The 11,788-nt window shown below is 52.9% G+C and overlaps 1 protein-coding gene across 7 annotated transcripts in view; it reads left to right on the top strand.

Moving 5' to 3' along the window:
- Positions 1-11,788, top strand: part of Inadl (InaD-like (Drosophila)) — a 228,732-nt gene that overhangs the window by 160,216 nt on the left and 56,728 nt on the right. For all 7 annotated transcript variants that reach the window (XM_005385344.2, XM_013514443.1, XM_013514444.1 and 4 more), the window contains one exon: positions 11,064-11,156. In XM_005385344.2, the coding sequence (XP_005385401.1) occupies positions 11,064-11,156 (93 nt within the window). The remainder of the gene's footprint in view (positions 1-11,063; positions 11,157-11,788) is intronic.

Here is an 11,788-nt window from a genome sequence, read left to right as displayed (position 1 = left end):
GGAGGGAGGAAGGAAGGAAGGAAGGAAGGAAGGAAGGAAGGAAGGAAGGAAGGAAGGAAGGAAAGAAGATAGAGAGGAAGGAAGGAAGGGGCTCATCAGAGAGCAGCAGTGTCGTGCCTGGCGGTGCTGGTGGACTCCACACAGGTGGACTTAACAGCACCATGATGATAAGAAGGAGCCAGGCAGGCTCTGACCAGACAATGGGCTTGATCTGTTGGGGAGAGACAGCTCCGGGGAGAAGGAGCCTCCGGAATGAGGGTCAGAGAAGAGGCTTGGTGATCCCTGTCCCTGGGGGCCTAGGGAGACCTTACGCAGCAAGGTGACCTGGTGTATAGGTTTAAAGACCACTGCTCACCGCTCAGGGGAGAAGTAGCTTTGTCTTCAGCCCATGAGTTCCTTGGGGAATGGAACACAGGCCACTGGAGTAGAGCAGCCTGAGGGGAAGGCACGGAGCTTTGTGCAGGGAGAGCCGGAGCAGTGCTGGGGAGCAGCTCAGGCCTCCAGCTTGCTTCAGAGCTTCCCCCAGAGCACAGCGGAGCTCTAGAGAAAGCACGAGAGATGGGAAGGGCTGAGTCCCTGGTGCTGCTGCTTGGGGGAACCGATCAAGCCGGTTGCCAGGTCCTGGTACCCATCTCCTCGGGGGCAGCCCCCGCAGTACAGGCAGAGCAGACCTCAGGCCTCCCGGGCGGGGAGGGGACGCTGGTCACCTGCTGTCCTGCTCCTCGGCAGGAGGGGAGGCCAGGCGCTGTCCGCACCTGTGCCCCCCCCATTGCCTTGGCCTCCAGCCCTCACTCTGGCTGGGCGATGTGCTCCAGACTGGGCTCTGCTTAAGTGTCTTCCAAAAATGTCTTTATATGCTCATTCACAATTTATTTTTTCCAACTGAAAGATATTGAAATAATCTCCAATATCTTGTCATTAAAAGAGTACCAAAACAAGCATCCCTACCCCTGTCCTGCATGTACAGGTCACATGTGCATGCGTGTGTGTGTGTGTGTGTGTGCAAAGGCTTCAGTCATTAGGTGTTAGTACCGGTGCTGAGTCTGAGCTGTGCAAGTTTCGTTAACCTAGACTGATGGGGTCCTCTCTGGAAAGACTGTGCTGACCGCAGCCAGGGCACACAGCCTCCCTTCTCAGTCACCTGGGCAGGGCAGGGCGCAGGCACAGGGGTGGGGACGTTGCCCAGGTCCTGGTGCAGTCGCACGAGCTCGATGGTCCGGCCTCCTTGCAGCCACGTGGACCCCTGCAGGCAGTCACAGTAATATCTGCCCCGTGGGGTGCTAACGTTAAACAAATGCATGAGACCCCCAGCTGCCCTCGGGCCACCGTGCAGTCACAGGTCGTACTGAACCCTGTGCTCCCGCACTGATGCTATGGTGATGACCCGTAACAGCATGGACCCTGGATAGCGGCTGATTCCTGTCCCAGCCAGGAAAGGGCTGGCAGTGCGGGAATTCATCAGGCTCCTCCGAATGGGGTATAGTTGCCACCTAGAACTTTGTATCTAGTATTTCTGGACCCTGGGTACCTGAAGCTACAGGTCACAAAGCCACAAATGAGAAAAGAACTTGGGGGCAGTGTACCTGGCACATGGTTGCCACTCATGGTGGCACCTACCCATAGTCCCAGCTACTTGGGAGGCTGAAGCTAGAGGATCTCTTGAACTCAGGAGTTTGAGGCCAACCTGGACAACATCAAGAGACTCCTGTATCAGGGTGTGTGGGTGGCTTATTGCTTAGTTATTAGCTATTCTCATATATTTACAAATCTTTTGGGGAAGGGAAACATTTGTATGCTTACATAGCATTGTGACTATGGATATTCCCTCCAAAGTATCATCATATAAGAAGTGAGTTATCATTTATTGTGCATATTTTTTTCTGAGTGCAAAAATGACCAAGAGAACTGCCTCGCCTTTGCACCGTGGTGCCCCTGAGCCCCAGTCTGTGTTAGGCGGTGGGGGTTCTGTGAGGCCCACTTCCACGGTATGGGCCCTGCTTTGGGGCCGCCCTGCAGGGAGAGACAGGAGTGAGCTGTGTATCTGGGGTCTGTTGTGCTCCCCCGGCTGTTTGTTGCCTTCTCCTCGAAGGGCAACCCTCAGGTGGCTGGCGGGGCTGGAGTGCAGTCCTCGAAGAACCCTTGCCTGGCCTTGCATTCACCCCTGAGCCCTGCCACCCTGGGATGACTGAGGCAGTGAGCCTATGTGGAACACGGCTCTAGAAGCTCCTGCACTAAGGCTCATGCATTGCCTCACCCAGGCCCAAGGCAGGGCCTCATCCTTACCTGGCAGAAGGGTCAGGGCAGGTGTGCGCTTCACCTGACTTCCTCCTGGGGACCCAGGCATCACCAGCACATCTCAGAGACCATCACTGAGAGTGCAGGCTGACATGGAGAGAGCGTCTGGCGCGGCCCATGGCCCAAGTGGACATGTGAGCTATTTGCTTGGTGTGGTCCAGTATTGTCATATATTTGATTGAGTCTTTATATTACACAGTGTTAAATGTTGATTTCACTTTTTAAGTTGTGATTTAAGTAAAATAAATTTTGCTCAGACCTCAGCCTCACCGAAGATGTCTTGGTGTTGTCCTAAATGATAGATTGCAGACTCAAAAGAGCTGAGCCGAACTTAGTGCCATTGTTCACGTCTACTTTTCAAAAGTGATTAAGTCACAGTGGGCATTTATGTAAGCGCAGTCAATCCTTTCTAGGCATGGCTGTGATGTCCCTGTCTCCCGTCACCGCCTCAGTCCCCTTCACTAAGGGCTTCAGTGGCAGCTGCCAGCTAGGCAGCGTCGGGGCGCACGGTGGCCCTGAGCTTGCCTCTCCTGCCCCATGGCCCCTTGGGCCCCCTTCTCCCTCAGCTGCTTGTACTGCATGTGAAGCACAGTTTCTGTCCAACATGTACAGCGAGCCCCATTAAGCCGTAGCCAGACAGGTGAAATGCAGCCGGGTCTCTGACCATGATCTGGTGTGACGCAGAGCACCTTGATTATACGCAGGTTGTTCCTTTCTTCAGCACATACTGACCGAGCTCTTAGATGTGTCGGGCACTGTCCTAGACAACAGGGATAGTGTTATGGTTTGTGTCTGGGTGTCCCCCCAAAGCCTCATGTAGTCATGGGGGCGGGCTTTTCGAAGACAGCTTGTTAAACCTGGAGCTCCTGTTTCCATGCCCTCACCTCAGGAAACAGTTACAGCGTTTCCAGCTTGACTCAGCAGGGGCCAGAGTTCTCACTTTATAAACATCCTCAGCCTCAGCCTACGCAAGAGGATGGCAGGGGGATGGTGTGAGTGCTACACGTGTGTGTGTGTGTGTGTGTGTGTGTGTGTGTGTGTGTGTGTGTGTGTGTGTGTGTGTAGCCTGCATACAATGTAAGGGAGGGAAAGAGGCTCGCTCTTCCCTGTTTTGTTTTTGCTGCTTTTGCTATCTTGACTGCCATGAACTATTACCCTCTGCCTTCAGCTGATTAAGGACTGAAACCTCCACAAACAGTGAGCTAAATAAACCTCTCCTTCCTTAATTCTATCTCAGTAATGAGAGCAAAGTAAGCAAGACAGAGCACAGAACAAGCTGTTTCATGCAGTGGAGCACTACAGCATGGAAAGAGTGCAACAGAACACAGACTGGAAGCCTGTGGCCAAGGCCTCAGACCCAGCCTGGCGCCCACGGGGCAGGGCCTTGGGAAGCTGGCTCAGTGCAGTCAGCCGCGGGCACAGTCTCCCCTGTGTGCCAGGGAGGTTACGTGAGGATCAAGCCCGACGTGTAGGTGAAGGTGCTTCTGTCAGGGTTCTCAGAGTTCCTGATGCAGTGCTCTTGGCATCCGCAGCAGCACTTGGTCGTGGACAGGACGGCACAGTGACTCGGAGCGTGAGCTCAGAAGCTCCATCTTCTCCTGCCGCTCACTGCAGTGGAACTTGAGCTGCTGAGCGTCCCTGTCCTCCTGTTTGAAGTGGGCTGAGAATCACCAATTCTGCGGATCTGCCGAAAGAATCAAGTCCCATGTATACCACGCTTAGCGCTGGCCCAGGGCACGGGAGCAGTGCGTCTTGCTGTGATCACACTTTCATTATTACCATCTCTGCCGCGTACTCAGCCCCCGGCCTCTTCCATTTTCAGTGCTGCATACAAAACAGGACGGCTTCCTTTTTTAACTTGTTAAATTGGTAAATAAAAATAGTACGTATTATCATGTGCAACACAGTGGTTTGAAATTTGCATTCATTATGCAGTGACTAAGTCAAATTAAGTAACATATGCATCACCTCACATACTTAGCTTTTTATGTGATGAAAACACCAGAAATCTCTTACTTTCAAGAATACAATCACTACTGACTGTAGCCATTATGTTATGCAGTAGCTCCCTCAGATTTCATGGCTGAAATTTTGCTCTCTTGACCAACATCCCCCTGTGCCTTGCCCATGCCCACTGGGATCCTAGCGACCAGTATTCGGCCACCTGCTTCTCTGAGTGAGCCCTTCAGTCCCATTCTCACGTAAGACCATGTGCCTGGCTTGCTTCTCTTGACACAGTGTCCTCGCTGCTCATCCACGTTGTCACATGTGACAGGATTCTCTCCCTTTCTGGATTGGACTGCCCGTGTCTACCATGTTTTCTGTATCCGCCTGTCCACTGGTAGACACGTGGGGTGATGCCACATCCGGGCTGCTGGGAGTAACACTGGATGCACGCAGGAGTCCGGCTGCCTGTTCAGCACGCTGACTTCTTTCCTCTGCGACCATGACTGGGCCAGGTGGTAGTGCTAATTTTAATCCTTTGAGTATCTTCCATACTGGTTTCCATAATGGCTATACTAACTTTCATCCCTATGAGACCAGATCTTCCTTCAAGGTTAAAATTAAGAAACGAAGGCTTTATGATACCTTCACAAGCGCTAATCAGCCTTCTCCCCTCATTAGTGTATAATAAAGCACCGGATACCACGCGTGTACCTATTGATCTCTCTCTCACACGTGCACACGCGCACACACACACGCACACACACTGGTCTCTGCAGCCCTTGGCCTTTTCTCCTCTTCATCTTCCCCCTTATTGTTCGCACTGCCGTCTTTGAAGGGCCGCCCTCTGGCGTTCCAGGCGGGGCCGGTGGACTAACGTGTGGGAGGTGGAGCGTGCTCCCTGTGCACAACAGCAAGGCGTGTCGTATGGAGACGGCCAGCATCATCGCTCGCTGGCCCTTTCTGTGGTCCTCACACCCTGTAGGGCTTTATAATACCCTCGGCCCACTTAAAGACCTTACCTTGTTCTTTGTCCCTCATACGATGACTCTGGACCTCCATTTCCAGATGGCTTTCTCCTGGGGACACCACGCTCCCCCACCCCCAGGCCCCGCCCTAGCTGCCTCCCGATCCCCACCTCATTTCTCCCTGGCTGCAGGCCACCTGGCCCGGCACGGGGCCATGGCTTCGTAACTGTTTGTGGGGTAAGTGCAAGGCAGGAGCCATGCTTCGGCTTCTCCGTGGCTTGCTGTGCCCACTCCCCTTTGTCTCATGTGTTCCTTTTCTGTGTTGAATAATTGCTTCTCACCGATGTGTCCGCTGCTCTTCACTGAGGGTCTGCTCTGTGGAGCATACAAAGGTGGGTCACGCACAGGCTCCCTCTCAAAGAACTAGAGCTTTACCGCAGCAGTAAGACAGGCTGTCAGCGTGCTGCCCTTGAAGATGCAGTGAAGCTGTAGGGGAAGGTCAGAGCAGGCGGTCACTGTTCCTGCTGGGGAAACTGCTATTTCCGGTGGAGGGACTGCGCTTCAAAATATGGATATGTTTAGCTAGGCTGTGGGAGTAGTGCACGCATGTGTGTGCACGCACACGCACACACACAACCAAAACCACTGTGGAGGGGGAAAGAATATCAGGAAATACTCTTGTGAGAGGAAATAACAGACAGTGAATTCAAAAACAGACTGAGCACAAACGAGGGGGCCTGGAATTTGAATCTTAGAAACCTTGGCTTCTGTGCTTTAGGCAGTGGGAGCTGCTGAAACTACACAGTTTTCGATGCCTGGACTCCATGAGAGGTGCTCAGGGCGCAAGTGGAACTGGGTGTGAGAGCTGGTCCGGTCCTGGAGAGGAGGGCTCGGAACTGTTGGGAGAAGCTTTGTACAAGCAAAGCAACCTGTGTTTTCCTTTGTCCCACGCCTGTGCCCTTCACATGCCAAGCGAGCTGGCAGGCTGGTCAGCGGTGCGACGTTAGCATGATGCCCACTTCACCTTAGATTGCACTTCCTCTCTGGAATTCTGAGCAGCCCAATAAATATGCTTGTGACCAGGGATAAGAGAAGGAAATCTAATTTGTCGCATCCAGTAAGTGCAGCTTTGCAGGAAGAAAATACTTGTGGGTTCAGCTGGCAATGAGAGCAGTCAGTCACTTTGTGTTTTGAAGAGTGTTGGATTTAGGAAACAGAATGGCAAAATTACACCAGCAGAAGGTGTACTTTGCAGATAAAGAAACTGTAGTTATGCGAGGGAGGTGCAGTGGCCTTTTTCAATCTCCTTTGCTTTAGTGGCATCTAGGGCCCACAGAAGCTATGTCCACTTGCACGCCTGCCTGGTGTGCCTTGAGGACATGCACTAGTCAGAAGACCTCGCCTCGGGGAGTGAGACCTCGGCAAGGTTCCCGCTAGTGGAAAGGGGCTGGTGAGCAGTGACTGCGAAGACAATGAAGCCGTGAACACAGAATGGCCCGTGTCCCGCTCCCTTTGGGAGGCGGTGGAGGCGCAGCCCCCGCACTCCTGGGAGTGCTTCTTGAAGGGCCCTGGCAGCAGCCGTTTGGGCAGGTGGCGTGAGAGTCATCAGATCAGCTGCGTCATCCTTGTGGTGTCAGCCACGTGGCCCCCAAGCCACCAGGAAGGCCTGGAAGAGGCCCAGGAGTCGTGCTGCGGACCCAGCTCTGCCCCGCCAGGGACTGTGGCTGTTCTGTTCTCCGAGCCTGGCCGGTGGGTGTTGCAGGCTCTTCCTGCAGCAGCCCGTGCACCTCCCTCTGAGCCCCACGCCACCTGGACGTAACCCACTCCTTCCTGGAGTCCTAGCAGTCAGGGAGCAGAGAAGACCTGCGGGGACCACCACGTCCTTAGCGAGCGTGGGCTTTGCGGGGACAGATGATGGCGTGACTGTCCGTCCAGTGGGGAGGTCACTGCACAGACTCGGAGCACAGAGCGACAGGCAACGGTAGAAGGCATCCGCGAAGAAGGGCAGGCGGTGGCGTGCAGGGAGCGCTGGTCGCCCAGCCAGGGGAGGCCGGTGGGATGAGTGTTTGGGACCTGGCCTGGTGTGACCAACAAGTGTGGGCATAGAGGATTTTGTTCGATTTTATGTCTACTCTCGTCGGAAAGAATGCACAGATCTTTTGGAACTAACGTGCTTCGCCTGTCTTTCCTCACTCTGCCCAAGTTAAAGCATCAATTCTTTCATTCTTTTTGTAAAAACCACAAAAGTCTCAAACCGGGTGTGGTGGTGCACGCCTGTAATCCCAGCACTTGGGAGACTGAGACAGGAGGATTGTTGCGAGTTCAAGACCAGCCTGGGCTACAAAGTGAACTCAAGGCCAGCCTGAACTGCGTAGTGAGACCCTGTCTCAAAAAGACAAAAAAAAAAAAAAACCCACAAAAGTCTCATCTGAATGCCTGTAATCCCAGCACTCAGGAGGCTGAGGCAAAAGGATTGTAGCAAGGTCGAGGCCAGCCTGAGCTGAGCTACATAGTGAGCTCTAGGCCCGCCTGAACTACATAGCAAGACCATCTTTTAAAAAATCCATTATCTTACAACAATAATTTTTAAAAATATTGTGAATCTGTCTTCTGTAAGATTAGTTATCAGCACTCAGCACCGGGAAAGGAGAGAGAGAAGAGGGCGCAGTGCTTGTTTAGGGTGGCACAGTCACAGGAGCCGGCCATCGGCCTCCTCATACGTTGGCCCTGGGCCATCTCCTGCCCTCTCAGGGCCCTCCGGCAAGTTACTAAAGCACAGCGTGTTTCTCAGGCATGTCCTGGGGTCGCAGAGGTGTGAGCTCCTGCAGGGCTGTTAGGAAGACCCCGAGTCAGTGCCTCGGGAGTCCACTGCAGATTTGCACACTGAAGTCCTGTCTGGGCACCTCAGGGAGCCCCTGTCTCAGCACACTCAGAACAGGAAATGTGGCCCAGCATAGAGCGTCCCTGGGTTCATTCCCCAGTACTGGAAAAAAAAGAGAAAGAAAACCTAGAAACAAAAGTTAACACATCTGGTGTTATGCAAATACTGCCTTCCTTGTAACTCATCAGTCTTCAGGTAGCGCAAGGGGCGGGTCATTGACCGGTGGTCCTGTCTGCAGTTTAAACACCATGCAGTCCAGCTGCAACCGTCCTGAGAGGAGCTGCTGGGCCGTTTCATCCTTGTATGAACATCTTACTGTGTGCTTCTGCAGGCACAGGATGGTGTGGCGTGGTTTATACCCGCCCTCTGTATGTGTGTACATGCTTGTGCGCGTGTATAGAAAGAGAATAGTCTGTTGCTCCTAAGGCTATGATGAACAAAAGCAGAGATTAAACGAAACACAAAAGAAAATGATGCAATTATGAGATGGTAGCTGGGAGTGGTGGTGCACGCCTGTAATGCAAGCTACTCAGGAGGTTGAGGCAGGAGGATTGCAAGTTTGAGGCCAGCTTGTACAGCATCGTGAGACCCTGTCTCAAAATAAAAGTTGAAAAGGGCTGGGGATTTAGCTCAGTGGTTAAACACCCTTCTGTTCAGTCTCCAGGTCTGAGAAAGAGAGAAAAAGGGAGAGAGAGAATGAGATGTAAGATGCTACTATTGGCATGACACCACATATTTTAAATACATTTTTTAACAAGATAATAATATCAGAAAGTGTAATATACAGTAGTAGACTCATAAACAATAGACTGACAATAGGAAGTATACTACAGTAAGTACATAAGCCATAGCTTGGTCATGTCTAATCCGTGCTGAGTGTGCCAGACACAGAGGTGTGTGGGGGCAGCCTGGTGCTTTTGCACCAGAACAACACAGCTGCATGACGTCATGACAGCTGCGACATCTCGTCATTACTGTCTGGGACTGCCTCCTACACGGCGCCTGTCATTGACTGGAGGGTGTGCCGCACACGGCTGTCCTCAGATAGGCCCTTGCTGAGTGGCGCAGGCTCTGCATGCTGGGACTGGGGATCCGTACCACTGTCCCCAGGGTGTCCTCAGATTTGCAAGGCCCTCACCCCAAATCAGATCATTCTGAAGGGAAAAATGGAGGGTTGAGCCAATTCCTGGATCCAGGCTACTTTTTTTGGACGCATTTGTCTTTCAAGTTTATCCCAGAACCCTACTCTTATTTTTGAACATTCAGCAGTTCGTGCTAACTCTTCTGTAATCAAGCAGGAAAGAAATAACAAAAACTCCCCCTTCCCCTAGTCCACTCCCCACAAGTAAGCAGTTTTAAAAATTTGTTCTATATGTATTTGTTTTTTACACATATTGTGTAGTGTTTTCTGAAAAGATTATCCTAGTTACATTCTCTCCATGGTAAGTAGAACTCCTGCCTCCCTGTGATGTTATCAATACTGAATGTCCTCTTCTGTTCCGTTGTCCATTTGATAGCTGAAAGAATGCTGTATTTTTGCTTTAATTTGCGTCTCTTAAATTTCAAGCGAGATTATATATCTTCCAATCCCAACTGATTTCTTACAAAGCATTCCACAACCCCAGGGTGGTAGAGATTTAAAACCAAAGTCCAGAGAACCACCATGTAGCTTCTCCCTGTATCACCTTATCCTCCCATGTCCCACAAAAGCAAAGAAACTTCCAGTTGATCACCTGTAACATTTAACATGTCTTAACTCAGTTGAGGATATGCCTCATGAGTTTGAGAATTTGTAATTGGGCCTGTTATTACCAGATGTCTCATTTGTAGTAAATATGTACTTTTGAGATTCTCCAGGGAAAAACTCATAAAGCAAACAAATACTGCGTTCATTAGTGCCGCGGGTGCTTGTCGGATGGCTTCCATGTGCCAGGCGTGGTGCTAGGCACCTGATTTCAGAAATGAACAGCGAGAATGTAGACAGCTGTGCCCCTGAGAAGCTGGGGCTGGGGAGGTCGCCTGCTCACCTGCGCTCAGCCCTGGGGCAGCTGTCATTAGGAGGTAGTGTTACAGGAAGATAACTCCCCACATGTTAGCTGTCAGATGTACCCAGGTCATGGTCTCAGAACGTGGAGGAAGCAGGAAGTTAGGAGAGTTTTACTGGAAATACAGAGAGAAGAAGAATAGCGCCTGGGTGTCCAGGAGGGGTCCTGAGCTAGGTGCCACTGAGGCTCTTTGTCAGGGGTGATTTATACAGCAAAGTCACAGTGCGGATACAGTGTGGGTCAAACTGCAGTCAGCCTATAGTGTCACAGGTATAGCCGATGGGCTGTCGATCCAGCACGGAGACGAGTGCCGTAGCAAGGGTGCGTGGGAAGATCACAGGCATTCTGGGGAAGGGATGGGTCCAGGTACTCTGGTCACCCCCGGCCCAGGCGGTGCTGATTACAGTACATTCTCCAGCTACAGTTCATCTCCAGAGAGGCTGCAGGCCAGGATGCTTCTGTCCATCCTGAGGCCGGGCTCTCTCGCGAGTCTCCTGCAGCCACAGTTCTGCTGTCCTCGTCTTCCAAGCTAACTCCACGAGGTGCATCCCTCTCTGCTGCGCACCGTGTCTGGCCGAGCTGTCTGTATAGGGCCAGAGCTCTGGGCTGGGCTCTGGGCTTGTTGCTCCCTCATTCTTGGGGACAGCAACTTGCGCTCCCTGTTTTCCTGCTGTGGTAGGGGATGGTGGCTTCGGTGGCTTCTTTAAGATGCAGGTATCACTTTCTCACAATCTCTGTTCTTACCTCCTTGACCAGCGCCACAAACCCCATTCCCAAGTACCAGTTCCTGGCAAGATGGTTGGGACTGACGTCCACCATTGAGCACAGCCTGGAACAGAGCAGAGACCGCATCCAGCCTGGCGCTGAGTGTCACAGCCAGGGCTGTCCCAGAGCCTGACGCCTCTGCCTTCTCTTCCCAATGTCCTGCAGGATGCGAGTGGCCCCGAGCCCGTCAGCAGTGAGGATGACAACGGTCTGGAAGCCCACGCTGAACCACTACCGGAGAGCCAGCGCTCCAAACCGGTGAGCAGCGTGGTGTCCCGCCCCAGGTCCATTGGGGTGCCCGGTTGTGTCTGTGCCGCCCCCGTGCCTGGTCTCAGCGGTGTGGCCCTTGCTGGCGGCCTCTGCAGCACCAGCTTTGCGCTGCCTGGGACACACAGCACAGGCCTCTGGCCCTGGCCTCAGGCTGGGCTCTTCAAGGCGAGGGCTGTGCTGCGGGGTCCTGCAGGGCGGGAGGAGGTGTGGGACAACATGTCCCACTGATTAATGGTAAGAGGCTATCACCCTGGCACAAGTGGCAGGCCCAGGAGTGGTTTCAGAGGTGGAGCCTGCGCTTGGCCTCTTGCATTGACAGTCACTGAGCAGGGCTGCGTACCAAGCCTCACTCACTTCCCTCCTCTCTGTCACACGGTGGCGGCCTCTTGGCTTAGGTGTAAGGATGCTGAGGAGAAGCTGACTGGCCTGCAGGGCCAGGCTCGCACCTTTTCCATGGCGGCCTTTCTGTTCTTTAACCCAGAGCTTGCTGGGCTGGACTGCAAGCCCCGGAAGGAAATGTGGGCCTTTCTGCCTGGGTCTTAGTGTCACAAATTGCAAAGAATGGCTCTTCAAGGAGGCTCCCCAACAGAAGGCAGCCTGGAGCTCCAGTGCCCCTCACC

The sequence above is a fragment of the Chinchilla lanigera genome, unplaced genomic scaffold (genome assembly GCF_000276665.1).
Source record: "Chinchilla lanigera isolate Chin_1 unplaced genomic scaffold, ChiLan1.0 scaffold00022, whole genome shotgun sequence".
NCBI lineage: Eukaryota > Metazoa > Chordata > Mammalia > Rodentia > Chinchillidae > Chinchilla > Chinchilla lanigera.
Note: the sequence above shows the minus strand (reverse complement) of the source record. Positions and strands in the feature narration are given on the sequence as shown.